Source organism: Globicephala melas, chromosome 1 (assembly GCF_963455315.2).
Source record: "Globicephala melas chromosome 1, mGloMel1.2, whole genome shotgun sequence".
Lineage (NCBI taxonomy): Eukaryota > Metazoa > Chordata > Mammalia > Artiodactyla > Delphinidae > Globicephala > Globicephala melas.
This window is the reverse complement of record NC_083314.1, coordinates 17,957,627-17,969,476: the sequence shown is the minus strand read 5'-3', so window position 1 is coordinate 17,969,476 and position 11,850 is coordinate 17,957,627. Positions and strand designations below refer to the sequence as shown.

Below are 11,850 nucleotides of genomic sequence, written 5' to 3'. Positions count from 1 at the left end.
AGCCAATGTCCCAGCTTGAAGGAGGACTCCTCCCTTACTTGCAGGAGGGTCAGCTAGTTTGTTTTGTTCAAGCCTTCAACTGATTGGAGGAGGCCCACTGACATTAAGGATGACAATCTGTTTTACTCAGTCTACTGACTCAAATGTTAATCTCATCCAAAAACACCCTCACAGACACACTCACAATAATGTTTGACCAGGTGTCTGGGCACCTGGAAGCTCAGTGAATTTAACATATAAAATTAACCGTCAGGGATTTTTCTGTAAACCTACATTGTTGGAAATGCCTCATAGGTTATCTGTGTGGTTTCCTTTACTCGTAGAACTACCTGTTAGATCTGTGGGAAAGAACTACAGGACAGAGCTGCCAAGTAAACTATGAAAAACCTAACAGTCAAACTTTTTATCTTAGGTATTGGCATATCCCAATGATCTGTACTGTTCTAGAGTGTGATGGCTTAGGAGTGAAGATGATTTGAACCTAATACATTTTTAGAGGGTGTCAAATTCAGAACCATGCAGATCCATCTTCTGACCCTAAACATGGTCCTAAAGTAAATCGCTTGAGGAAATTGGATCCCAAAGATTACAGGTGGGGAATTTTGAAGTGTGTCCATATTTCACTGGAGATCAAAGAAGCCTAACTAAAAGAATTGTGGGCTGACTTACATGATAACTTCTTTTTGAAAGGACTATTTTATCTTGAAGATTATGAGTTTGGAGGAACTAAGGTGATTGGCAGTGGAAAGAATCAGAACATGTGAAATTCCTTAAAAATTTGTTGACTTAAATAATTTTGTCTGTGTTACACATAATTAGAAAAACCTTTAAAAAATTAACCATCATAATCAGACTTCAAATTCAGAAAATATTGGGTATAGTAATTTCACTGTATTTCTTTAAAGGATTGACTGTAGGCAGTCTACTCAAAACAATAGAGGCTGCTACTGTTTTAGATATTCGGGAACTGGTAAACCTTTAAGGGTTACAAGTGACAGATGATAAGATTAAAAACAAAAAAATTTCCTTGCATCAGTTAAATCAAGTAATTAGAATTTGGCCTTCTTCCTGAAACTAACTGTGGTTATGTCTTTAGCTCCTCCAGTTTAAAGGTATTATAACTTTCCTGAACATGAGGAATGTTTTTCTTGTCTTATTTATAGAGAACGTTTGGAAGTAGGGTGCTTGTTTATTCCAGATCAGTGGGCAAGGCAGTAGAAAAAAAATCACCCTAGCTTCTCCTTTGTCTTTCACTTACTGTAGCTCTAATGTCTGGATTAGTGACCCTAGAATATTCCCTGTTCCATGCAGTAAACAGAATTCGAAACCATTTACACACCAGGTCAACAAGATACGATTGTTTATCTCAGATACCGGAGCACTTATTGCAAACATGGAGCGTGGGATCTGAGAAGGCCACAGCTACGTGTGAGTTTCTGCGTGATTCAGACACAGAGGGTCTTAACTTCTGTAACGATACACAAAAACAAACAAAAGAAAGCCCTCAAGTTCATATCTGGAAGTCAGTGTCATCGTTTCAGTATGTCCCCGCTCACGTGACATCTCTTGCTTAATTGCCCTTTAAACTGTTTTATGGCTTTATAGCAGCTCGTAAAAGATGATTTTCAAATATGACAGGCGCTGAAAGGCTGAAGGGGAGAGTTATCCAGGAACTGTAATCACTACATCTGTAGCTGCTCCCCTAAGAGCTAAGCCTTCCCAGGAAAGGGAGAGGGACAGTCCAGAGCAGAGCGCCATGGGGCGATACTCAGGGAGAAGCTTCCGTTTAATCCTCATGTGCGTTGTGAGCACCCTCCTTTTCGTGATGGAGCTGGTGACCTCCCACATAGGCAACTCCCTCTCGTTGGCCTCCGATGCTTTTGCCGTCCTTTCCCACTTGGTCTCCATGATCATTGGTCTTTTGGGCATAAGGGCCAGCAGTATAAAACAGCACCGGAAGAGCACGTTTGGCTTTCTTCGGGCAGATGTCGTGGGAGCATTTGGCAACTCCATTTTTGCTGTGGCCCTGATGTTCAGCATCCTGGTTGAAGCTGTCAAAAGGTATATTGATCCCCAGAAGACAGAGGCTCCACTGCTGGTTCTCAGTGCTGGAGTCATAGGGCTGCTGTTCAATGTTCTTAACTATGTCATCTTCTTGGACTGCTGTTACTGCGTGGCACCAGGGCCCCAGGGAGACGCTGAAACAGGTAAACGGCTCCTCAGATGTTGCAGTTTGGTCAGAGTCCTGGCAGGTGCTATCTTAGGGGGCCCCTGGGGGTGCTATGGAGAGAGGCCCCATTCATTTGATCGCCCTCTCGTCCCCCGGACTTTACTAAAGGTCTTTCTCCAAAGAGTCGCTTTCAGTCCAAAGTTCTTTATGAGCTGGGTGGCAGCTGGCCACATGGGGGTCTCTTTTAGTCACAGGGAGTGAGAAAATAGGCAGACAGGCAGACAGGGGGAAAGGCACTAAACTGCAGCCATAGAGGGAGCACTTTGAAAGCGGAGGTGCCGTTGAAAGCAGTCTGCTTTAATTAGTGACTCATTTTCGTTTACCCAGACATGACACGACTATGTTTGAATTTAAAAATAATATTTCAATGTCCCCTAAAAATATGTTCAAAAAATACTGGGGTACATAACCAGCTCACATGGAGCAAAGGAGCAAACAATTGGTTAGGCAGATCAACTCTTGGGAATATATTCAAGGAATGTGATGTAAAAGGGAGAGAAAAAAATAAAGAAGATTATCTAGTAAACTTAGCTCTTTTTTCTGAATGGAAATATTTGTATTTATTTATTGTAGACATCTGTCCTGTTTGAGAAAAAGGAAAGCTTATTTACATGTGAATCGTTAGGAGGGACTTAAGAGTGGGTACAAAACGGATTGGGTCATCCATTCAAAAGATTGAGTTAAATCTTGGAAGAGAACAATAAATCGAAAAAATATAAATCCAAAAGATAAAGTATCAGATGGAACCATGTTTCTTCAGTGCCACAAAAGGAATTTTAAAAATATATGTTAAAAGCTTCTTGCAGTGGGCTTCCCTGGTGGCACAGTGGTTGAGAGTCCGCCTGCCGATGCAGGGGACACGGGTTCGTGCCCCGGTCCGGGAGGATCCCACATGCCGCAGAGCAGCTGGGCCCGTGAGCCATGGCCGCTGAGCCTGCGCGTCCGGAGCCTGTGCCCCGCAGCGGGAGAGGCCACAACAGTGAGAGGCCCGTGTACCGCAAAAAAAAAAAAAAAAAAGCTTCTTGCAGAAGAGCAATTCCCAGTGCTTTTTAAGGAGTCGTATAGCATGAACAGACCAGGTCCAAATCATGGTTCTCCTACAGGGCAGCTGTCAAATTACTTCACCTGGCTGTTTACCCACCTGTAATGTGGACTCAGTAAGGACTCAATGGGAATCTAAGTGTTTAGCACTTAATAGGCACTTGGTATAGACTAGTTATTGTTTTTTTTAAAGAAACCACAATGCAAGGCTTTGAATTATGTGATCACCCAGTATCACTGAATTCTAATTGCTCATCTGGATTTTAAGAAATTTAAAGATTTTTCTTATTTGATGCTGAAAAGTTTTCTCTTACTAGTCAGGGCATCATATAACTCAGCCCAGGGACCTCAGAGTAAGAGTTTGCATCTTTTATTGTATTCCTGCTGTCTTTCCTGCCATTGTAAACTTTCTCAGCTGGGAGCAGTCCTTTATTCTATCTTGGTCTAAGTTTTCCTATTGGTAGAATGTATGTTATGAGAATCCCTACAGTATGTGTTAAGTATAAAAGGGGACAGACAAGAAACTAGAGTCTGTATCTTTATTTGATTTAATGAATCAGTTAGGACCTCATCTTTTGTAAAAGGCAATAATTAGTTAACTTGAGATTTTATGCCTTGTTTACATTAGTCATCATGCAAAAATTTCTCCTTGAGGTTCCAGATCATAAAATTCACATATTTGATACAAGAAAAAAATATTTACTGCTAAGTATAAGTTTAAGGCAAGGAAGCTGATCAAACCCATGGTTAGTATTGGCAATGGTAGTGTCGCCATTTCTAAACTTGTGTTTTTAGTTCTAATTTTGTCTTTACCCTAGACATATGATATTTACCTGCATATAGCAAAAGCAATTTAGGCAAAGAGTTTGACTCTTTGACCAATGCAAAAATTGGTAGACAGCCATAGTTCTTTTTTATATAAATTGAATTATTATCAGGTAGATCTTAGTTCAGCCCTTGTTTGGGAAGCAGTGCTTTCCAATGTTTCTGTCCATGCTCAGATAACAAGAGTCTTAAAGACAAATATTTCACTCTGACCACGTGGGTTTCTACTGTCTTAATTCCAGATTATCTATCTTCTCTTGAAGTGTTTGATGCTGTATAGTGTTCTACTTTAAATAATTGTAATGATAGGTACTATATACACATATAGATAATGCTTTAAGATTTATGTTCTATGTTTAAATTATTATTTTAGGTACTATACACACATATCGCTAATGCTTTAAGGTCCATGTTCTTATGTTAAAATCATTATTTTGGTAGCTTTTGTATTGCTGAATTCTTCTATTAGAAATTTTAGAGTATTTAAACCCTCCAAGTGATTTTAGGATAGCTGCTTAGCTTCCTAGCATTTATGTCTCGAGTTATGTATTTATCGCTTTCACTAAAATATACATTTTGATATCCTTCCCATCACCTAAATAAGCTTAAAGAGTAAATATTTGGCTTAGATACATCTCACTTATTGACATTAACCCAACTATCTCCTAGTGTAAGAAAAAATGTGATTAATCCATACATATTGCTTTAAACCAGAAGGTGTAAAATATGAAGAAAAAAAATGATTCTTGATTTCAAAAGATTCAACCCAAATTTAGGATAAAGATTTTCTATATATCTAAATTTTAGCTCAAAGCATTTTGAAGTACCTAAAAACTAAAGAACTGTGGTACCTCCTGATTTAGTGATCAGAATCAAGTAATCCATCACTTTTTTTGGTGGGATCTGTGGCCAAAGAGAATGTTTTACTTAGCAAGCCTTTAGTCTCTCCCGGTTCTATGGGTCTTTTACATGTTTTGCTTTGTCTGGTGTAGGAATTGACACGAGTTATATTTTATGTCTGAGATCACAGAAGAGTAGGAAATAAGACCACTAATTTATTTTAAATATTAGCAAAACAGACTGTATGTACTGTAAAGACTTTAAACCTCTGTAGGACTCATGGAGTGAGATACTTTGAAGAATCAGACAGAGGGAGGCAGAAATTTAAAAAATCACCTGGGAGAAAAGAATGTATGGAAGATTTAGTTGAGACAGGGAGTCTGGAAGCCTTAGATCAGTAGCTAGCCAGTGGGTGTCCATCTCCGACAGGAAAAGGCGATGGTGGAGCAGATTTGGCTAAAGTAAAAAGCAAAATGAAAAAAGTAAAAATTGCAAGCACAAAAGAAAAAAGAAACAAAATAGGTTTAAAGTCCAAAATTTGGATGGCTGTATGTGTGAGTGTATTCGGGGGAAGAGGAAGAGAGGTGAAAACAACATGTCGATTCAGATCCTAGGAAATACGGGGCACCCACTACCTTCTTTCTCTAGATTGAGGGGCGAAACTTGCTTTGTTTGCATTTTTCCTACTCCTTGTTTACTTTATTAAATTTACCTTGACTTTCACATTATCTTTTCTGTTTGCATTTTCTTTTTGATTATTTTTCAGGCTTGAGTTCTCTTTAAAATTTAATGGAAAGAACTCTCTTTGCCCTTGACTTGCATTTGAACAAATACTGTGCTGTACGTTGGCTTTTATTTTAAACCAAAGGTAATTTCGTGCAGCTCTGTCCTGGATAGGCTTGCCGTGTACAACAATTTAGATCTAAAATATCTGTTTGTATTTAAAAATTTTTTTTAACAAAATACCTTTCCTGTGTATTTATTTATGTTAATTTTGTTTGGTTTCCAAAATGTTTTCTTTCCCTCTCCCTCCCTGTCTTTCTCTTTCTCTCTCTCTTACCACCTTTGTGGCATTACATTTCCCCAGCCAACCTGCTAGAGGCAGTGCCAGCCCAGTAATCAGCAAAGTTTGTTGCTGGGGTGGCTTTTAACAGGCTTCTGATTAGCTGCTCTCACAAGCTTCTCGTTGACTCAGTGCTATAGCCTAATGGGAATATTTTACACGGACAGTCCTGTAGATACTGAAAGTAACTCGTTTTCCTTTTAGAGCAGATTTTATCTAGAGACAAGCAAAGTAGGAAGGGATCCGAGGGTTTAGGAGAGGCAAGGTTGGGGGTGGTGGTGGGGGAATTGGCTGCCTCTCTCCTGGCAGCAAGTCGCGGAGTAAGTCAGAGATCAGAAACTTCACAAGTGAAGGCGGCTTTTCAAACCAGAAAGGGGAAGAAGGCTTTCTAGATATTGGTTCCCTGAGTACTCTTTCTACTTCAGAGGCAGGATTGCAATGATTGGGCGTTTGCAATAATTATTAAACAGTTTTATGAAGCATGATGCTTAATTCCCAGAAGCTGTTACTTTCTCGTTCGTCCATATCTGACACTCACTGTTGTTTTCCAAGCGTTTTGAACAGTTCAGTTCCACAGGGGCACTCAGTGGTAAGTATACACACACACACCACAGATCACAGCATCTATTGCAGAGCAGGTGCTCTTATGTCTCTTTCTGTACGTTCATGCCAGCTTGCGTACCGCCTCACGTCTCTTGCTGCCCAGGGACCGGGTTCTGGGTCAGTTATAGGGAACGAGTAAGAAAGATTCAAGGAAGACTGAAAAATATGTGCCGTTTCATGGTTTTTTAAAAAAATAATAAGTAATTTTTTTTTTTTTTCTGGCTGCTTTGGGTCTTCATTGCTGCGTGCAGGATTTCTCTAGTTGCAGTGAGTGGGGGTTACTCTTTGTTGCGGTGCGCGGGCTTCTCACTGCGGTGGCTTTTCTTGTTGCAGAGCACGGGCTCTAGGCGCGTGGGCTTCAGTAGCTGTGGCTTGCGGGCTCTAGGCGCAGGGGCTTCAGTAGTTGTGGCACGCGGGCCCTAGAGCGCAGGCTCAGTAGTTGTGGCTCGTGGGCTCTAGGCACACGGGCTTCAGTAGTTGTGGCACGCGGGCTCTAGAGCGCAGGCTCAGTAGTTGTGGCTCACGGGCTTAGTTGCTCCACGGCATGTGGGATTTTCCTGGACCAGGGATCGAACCTGTGTCCCCTGCATTGGCAGGCGGATTCTTAACCACTGCACCACCAGGGAAGTCCCTGTTTCATGTTTGTGAAATAAATTCAACCGAAATTTAAAAAGGAAGATAAAGAAACCAGTTCCCTGTTCTCAGACATATTTTTCTAATATGCAGAGGCCACTCTGTCTGACACCTGAGTTAAATCTTAATGAAAACCAAGTCTTTCTTGACATCTGTGAGTTGTCAAGTGCTGTGAAAGTCTAGGGAGAATAATCACAGCAGCATATCACATACGTTTGGAGCATTATATGTTTTCTGAAATGATTAGCGAGAAAGAATACTTGCTATTTCTACATTTTCAGATAAGAAAACAGAAACAGAGTCAGGACCACAATCATGCAGCGAGTTAATGGTAGAGGACAAAGACTTAGAAGGTTTAATTATAAAACCTACTCTGCTTGACCAAAGAAAGAAAAAAAAAATCATGGACAGTGAAAACTTATTTGGAAATAATCACAAGATTGCATGTCAAAAAGTGCAAATTAATACATCACAAATTGATCCTAATTCCACTAGCTAAATGACCTCCAGAAAGTTACTTCAACTTATTAAACCTCAGTTTCTTGATCTGTAAAGTGGGGAATTATCTATCTCCTAAGGATGTTGTGAGGATGAAAGGATATAGCGTGTATAAACTGCTCAACATGACACTTGGTGGTGGTGGTTGGTAGTGAGTGTCCAAGGGCTGAAGGGACAAGGAAAAAGGAAATGTTAGTAAGATCCCTCTATGGACAGGTCCTTGCCTACTTCATATCCACGGACTGGCAGCTGACCTCATCCCGGGCCAACACACACAACGGTTTGCTGTTAGTCATACGTATGGTCCATACAGATCCATCGCCATTCCTGGAACACCTCACAAAACACATGTCTTCCTGATGACAGGTTAGTAGGATCTTTAGTGGGGTGAACCAGCTGGAGCAGGGACTGTAACTGGAAAATACAGGTTCTGGAACTTCTTCCCTCTTTCCCTGGGTCTGACCCTGCAGAAGACACTTAATCATTATGAGCCTCATCTCAGGTATCATTACACCTATTTTAAAGAATCTCCATGCTTTTCTTTTGATAAATAATAATACCTTCATGATGCATTATTTTTCTAAGGGCTCTCGTAAATGTTACATTCCTCATCTTCAGTGCTCAAGATAGCACTTTGTAGAAGGGCGTTACTTGTATTTTTCAACTGTTAAAGATTAGATATTTTAAACGGTTGTAATGGTATTAACATGTCAACATATCACTCATTAAAATAATGCAGATGTAGCTCGTATTTCCAAGTCACATATTTACCAGTTACGAATGGAGAAACCGAGACATGAAGTGTTTTATAGTTAACCCCAAACTGATGTTAGAACCGAGACTTTGCATTTCCACGCCTCTTTTCTGCCATAAGATGGTTTGCCTTTTAAACGTTCTCCTGCAGTTCTGCCTAGTTAGATATTCCTATTTTCCTTACTGAGAGGCTTAATTTTCCAGGAAAGTGGGGTAGAAGTAAGCTTATTATTTTTTTTTCTTTTGGTCAGATGCTTACAAGATATAAAGAATGTATTTGTTATTTTTTGCCTCCTCCTTGCTCTTTTGTGGAGACAGTAGTCATTGAGATTTATATAAAACATTTTGTATAACTCCCTCTGATGATTATGACATAGACTAGTTTTGTCATCATTTTTTATAAGAGGCGATGATATCTAGAGACTCCTCTTTCTTAGAAGAATGTCTTCCAACATCTGTGTCCTGCTATTTGTTGTCTACATCTGAGAAGGTGTCTTGAGAGAATTTTGAGGGAAGTGATTTTCGATGAACTGTATCTGTGGTCTTGTTCTTTATCTGCCTTGACAACACTAGAAATGTATCAGCCCAATAGACATTGGAGAAAAAAAAAAGATCCTTGACTCAGGCCAATGAGAACTAGAGGTTGGATCCTTATAGGAGAGCAGCCAGGAAGTCAGGTTGAAGGAGGAACTGCCTGGACAGACCACCTGTTTTCTGTCGAATTATTAACCTGAAGAAACCACCATGAGATTTTGCAGGAGAGAAAATAGGGGAGCTGGTAACCAGCTCTACAGCTCCTGACCAGAGTTGATTGATGACATTGTTGGGACTTTATGAGGCCAATAAGTAATGTCTATTCATGAGTCTAGAACTAACTGAGAACTAAGGGATCAAAGATAGTCAGATGGCGATAAAAATTGTAGCTCTGTTTTTGAAAAAGCTGAATTGGAGGATAGACCTTGGAAGTCCCACAATGCTTCCTAATATTATACTTATCTCAGCAGTAAACATACCCATCTTCTTTGGGCCCGAGCTCAACAACGGGGGGCACAGAGTTGGACCCAGGAGCAGAGAGAATGGACACTCCGAGGACAGGTAGTTCAAAGTGTAAAGCACGGGAGGGCTGAACCAAACTTCTATTCCTTTCACTAAGCCCACCAATGAGAGAAGACCTTCCCACCCCAGGAGTGACTTCTCACATGGAGGTTGGAGAGGGAATGCTAAGCCCACTAATGAGAGAAGACCTTCCCACCCCAGGAGTGACTTCTCACAAGGAGGTTGGAGAAAGAATGAGGGGGTCAGTAAGAGCCTACGTGGTGCTCCCCTCATGGAAACACAAGACCAGAGGAACGATCTCCTCCCAATACTCTCCAGCTTTATGTGTTCTTCCTTGTGACCAGTGTTAAGCAATTTTGATACCCATCCCCTCAACGGCTAAAATGGGTTAGAACAGAAAATATGTAAGTTAAATGAACTCTGAAGCCCCCAAAATGTTCATTATTGCTCATTAGAGATTACACAGTGACATGAAATGATAGCATCAAGATAGTCTAATAATTCAATGTCAGTAACATAAAAATGCCCCAAATTTAAATAACATGAATCCCCTGTTAATATCAAATTATAAGGGAAAAATTAAAATTCAAAATTAAATATATTTGACCTTATGACTATCTGAAGAAATCAAAGCCCCTGATTATTAACTTAAAGTCCAGATCAAAGGTAAATCAAAACAAAATCACAAAACACCAAATCTTCCTCAGTTTGGGAACTTCCTCTGAGTTCATTCTCAGGCCTGGGAGAGTCATGATCCCTTCAGTTGTGTTAATCTGGATTGTTTTCCACTGGAATAGATGTCATTCCTTCAGGACATCCAAGGTTGGATAAGTTCACCGCCTTTTAAAGATCTTCTCTTTGCCTTTGGTGTTCTTCAGTTTTGCTACAATATTTCCAAATGTGAATTTCTTTTTATTTATCCCCCCTGAGAATTGTCACGTTTCGCAAATCTAAGTATTTATAGCTTTTATAAATTCTGGAAGATTTTCAGATATGATCTTTTCTAGTTTTGCCTCTGCCCCATTTCTCCTTCTGCAACAGTAGTTAGATAATTTTAGATCTTCTTACTCTGTCCTCCATGTCTTGTAAACTGTTTTTCATATTTTCTACTTTTTGTTGTTCTGTGTTGCATTCTAGGTAGTTTAGGTAGTTCTTTAGACGTACCTGCACTTATTCAGAAATTGACATTGGTGCAATGTGTGTATATAGTTCTATGACATTTTACCACATGTGTAGATTTGTGTAACCACTCCCAAAATCAAGATGCAGAATGATTACATCACCACAAAGTTATCCCCCATGCTACCCTTTTATAATCATACCCATAATTCCATATCCTCACTCCCCATCTCTATGCCCTTGAAACCACTCTTTCCATCTTTATAATCTTCTAATATCAGGAATACTATATAAATGGAATCATACATATGTGACCTTTGAAATTGGCTTTTTCCTTTCAGTATAATGCCCTTAAGGTCCATCCCAGTTGTTCTGTGTATCAGTAGTTGGTTTCTTTTTACTGGTGACTATTCCAAGCTATGAAGGTAGTTGGGTGTATTTTTTTAGTCTCTCTGCCAATCTTATGCCTTTTAATTGGTATATTTAGACCATTTACATTTAAGGGGTGTGGAGCTCCCAAGCCCTCTCTGAGTACACCACCATCCCGGCATCCTGATGTGTTCAACGACCTGGAAGCTCCTATTCATTTTCCCACCTATTTTCTCTCTGTTGCTCAGATAGGGAACTTTCTGTTATTCTATCTTCAAGTTCACTGATTTTTTTCTCTATCTTCTCCATTCTGCTGTTGAGCCAATTCATGGAGGTTTCTTCGGTCATGCTGCGCAGCATGTGGGATTTTAGCTTCCTGACCAGGGATTGAACCCAGACCCTCGACAGTGAGAGCATGGAGTCCTAACCACTGGACTGCCAGGGACTTCCTCATTGAAATTTAAAATTTCAGTTATTGTATTTTTCAGTCTTAAAATTTCCATTTGATTCTTCTTTACATCTTCTATTTCTTTGCTGAGACTTTCTACTTTTTGATTTCTTTCAATTGTGTTTGCAATTGCTTGTGGAAGTATTTTTATAATGGCTACTTTAAAGTCCTCATCAGATAATTCTAACATCTGTGTCATCTCAGCACTGGTGACCTTTCTCACTTAAGTTGAGATTTCCCTGGTTTTCGGTATGATGAAAGATTTTCAAACGAATCCTGGACGTTTGGGGTATTACGAGACTGTGGATCTTATTTAAATTTTCTGTTTGAGCAGGCCTTCTCTGACATGGTGCTGGTGGGAGGAGGGGGGTG

General features: G+C 40.0%; 1 protein-coding gene across 1 annotated transcript in view; it reads left to right on the top strand.

Annotated features, from left to right (window-relative positions):
* The first annotated feature begins 1,756 nt into the window (after positions 1–1,756).
* SLC30A10 (solute carrier family 30 member 10) overlaps positions 1,757–11,850 on the top strand; it is a 36,661-nt gene continuing 26,567 nt past the window's right edge. Inside the window, exon 1 of the mRNA XM_060298319.1 lies at positions 1,757–2,207. Within this exon, the coding sequence (XP_060154302.1) occupies positions 1,757–2,207 (451 nt within the window). The remainder of the gene's footprint in view (positions 2,208–11,850) is intronic.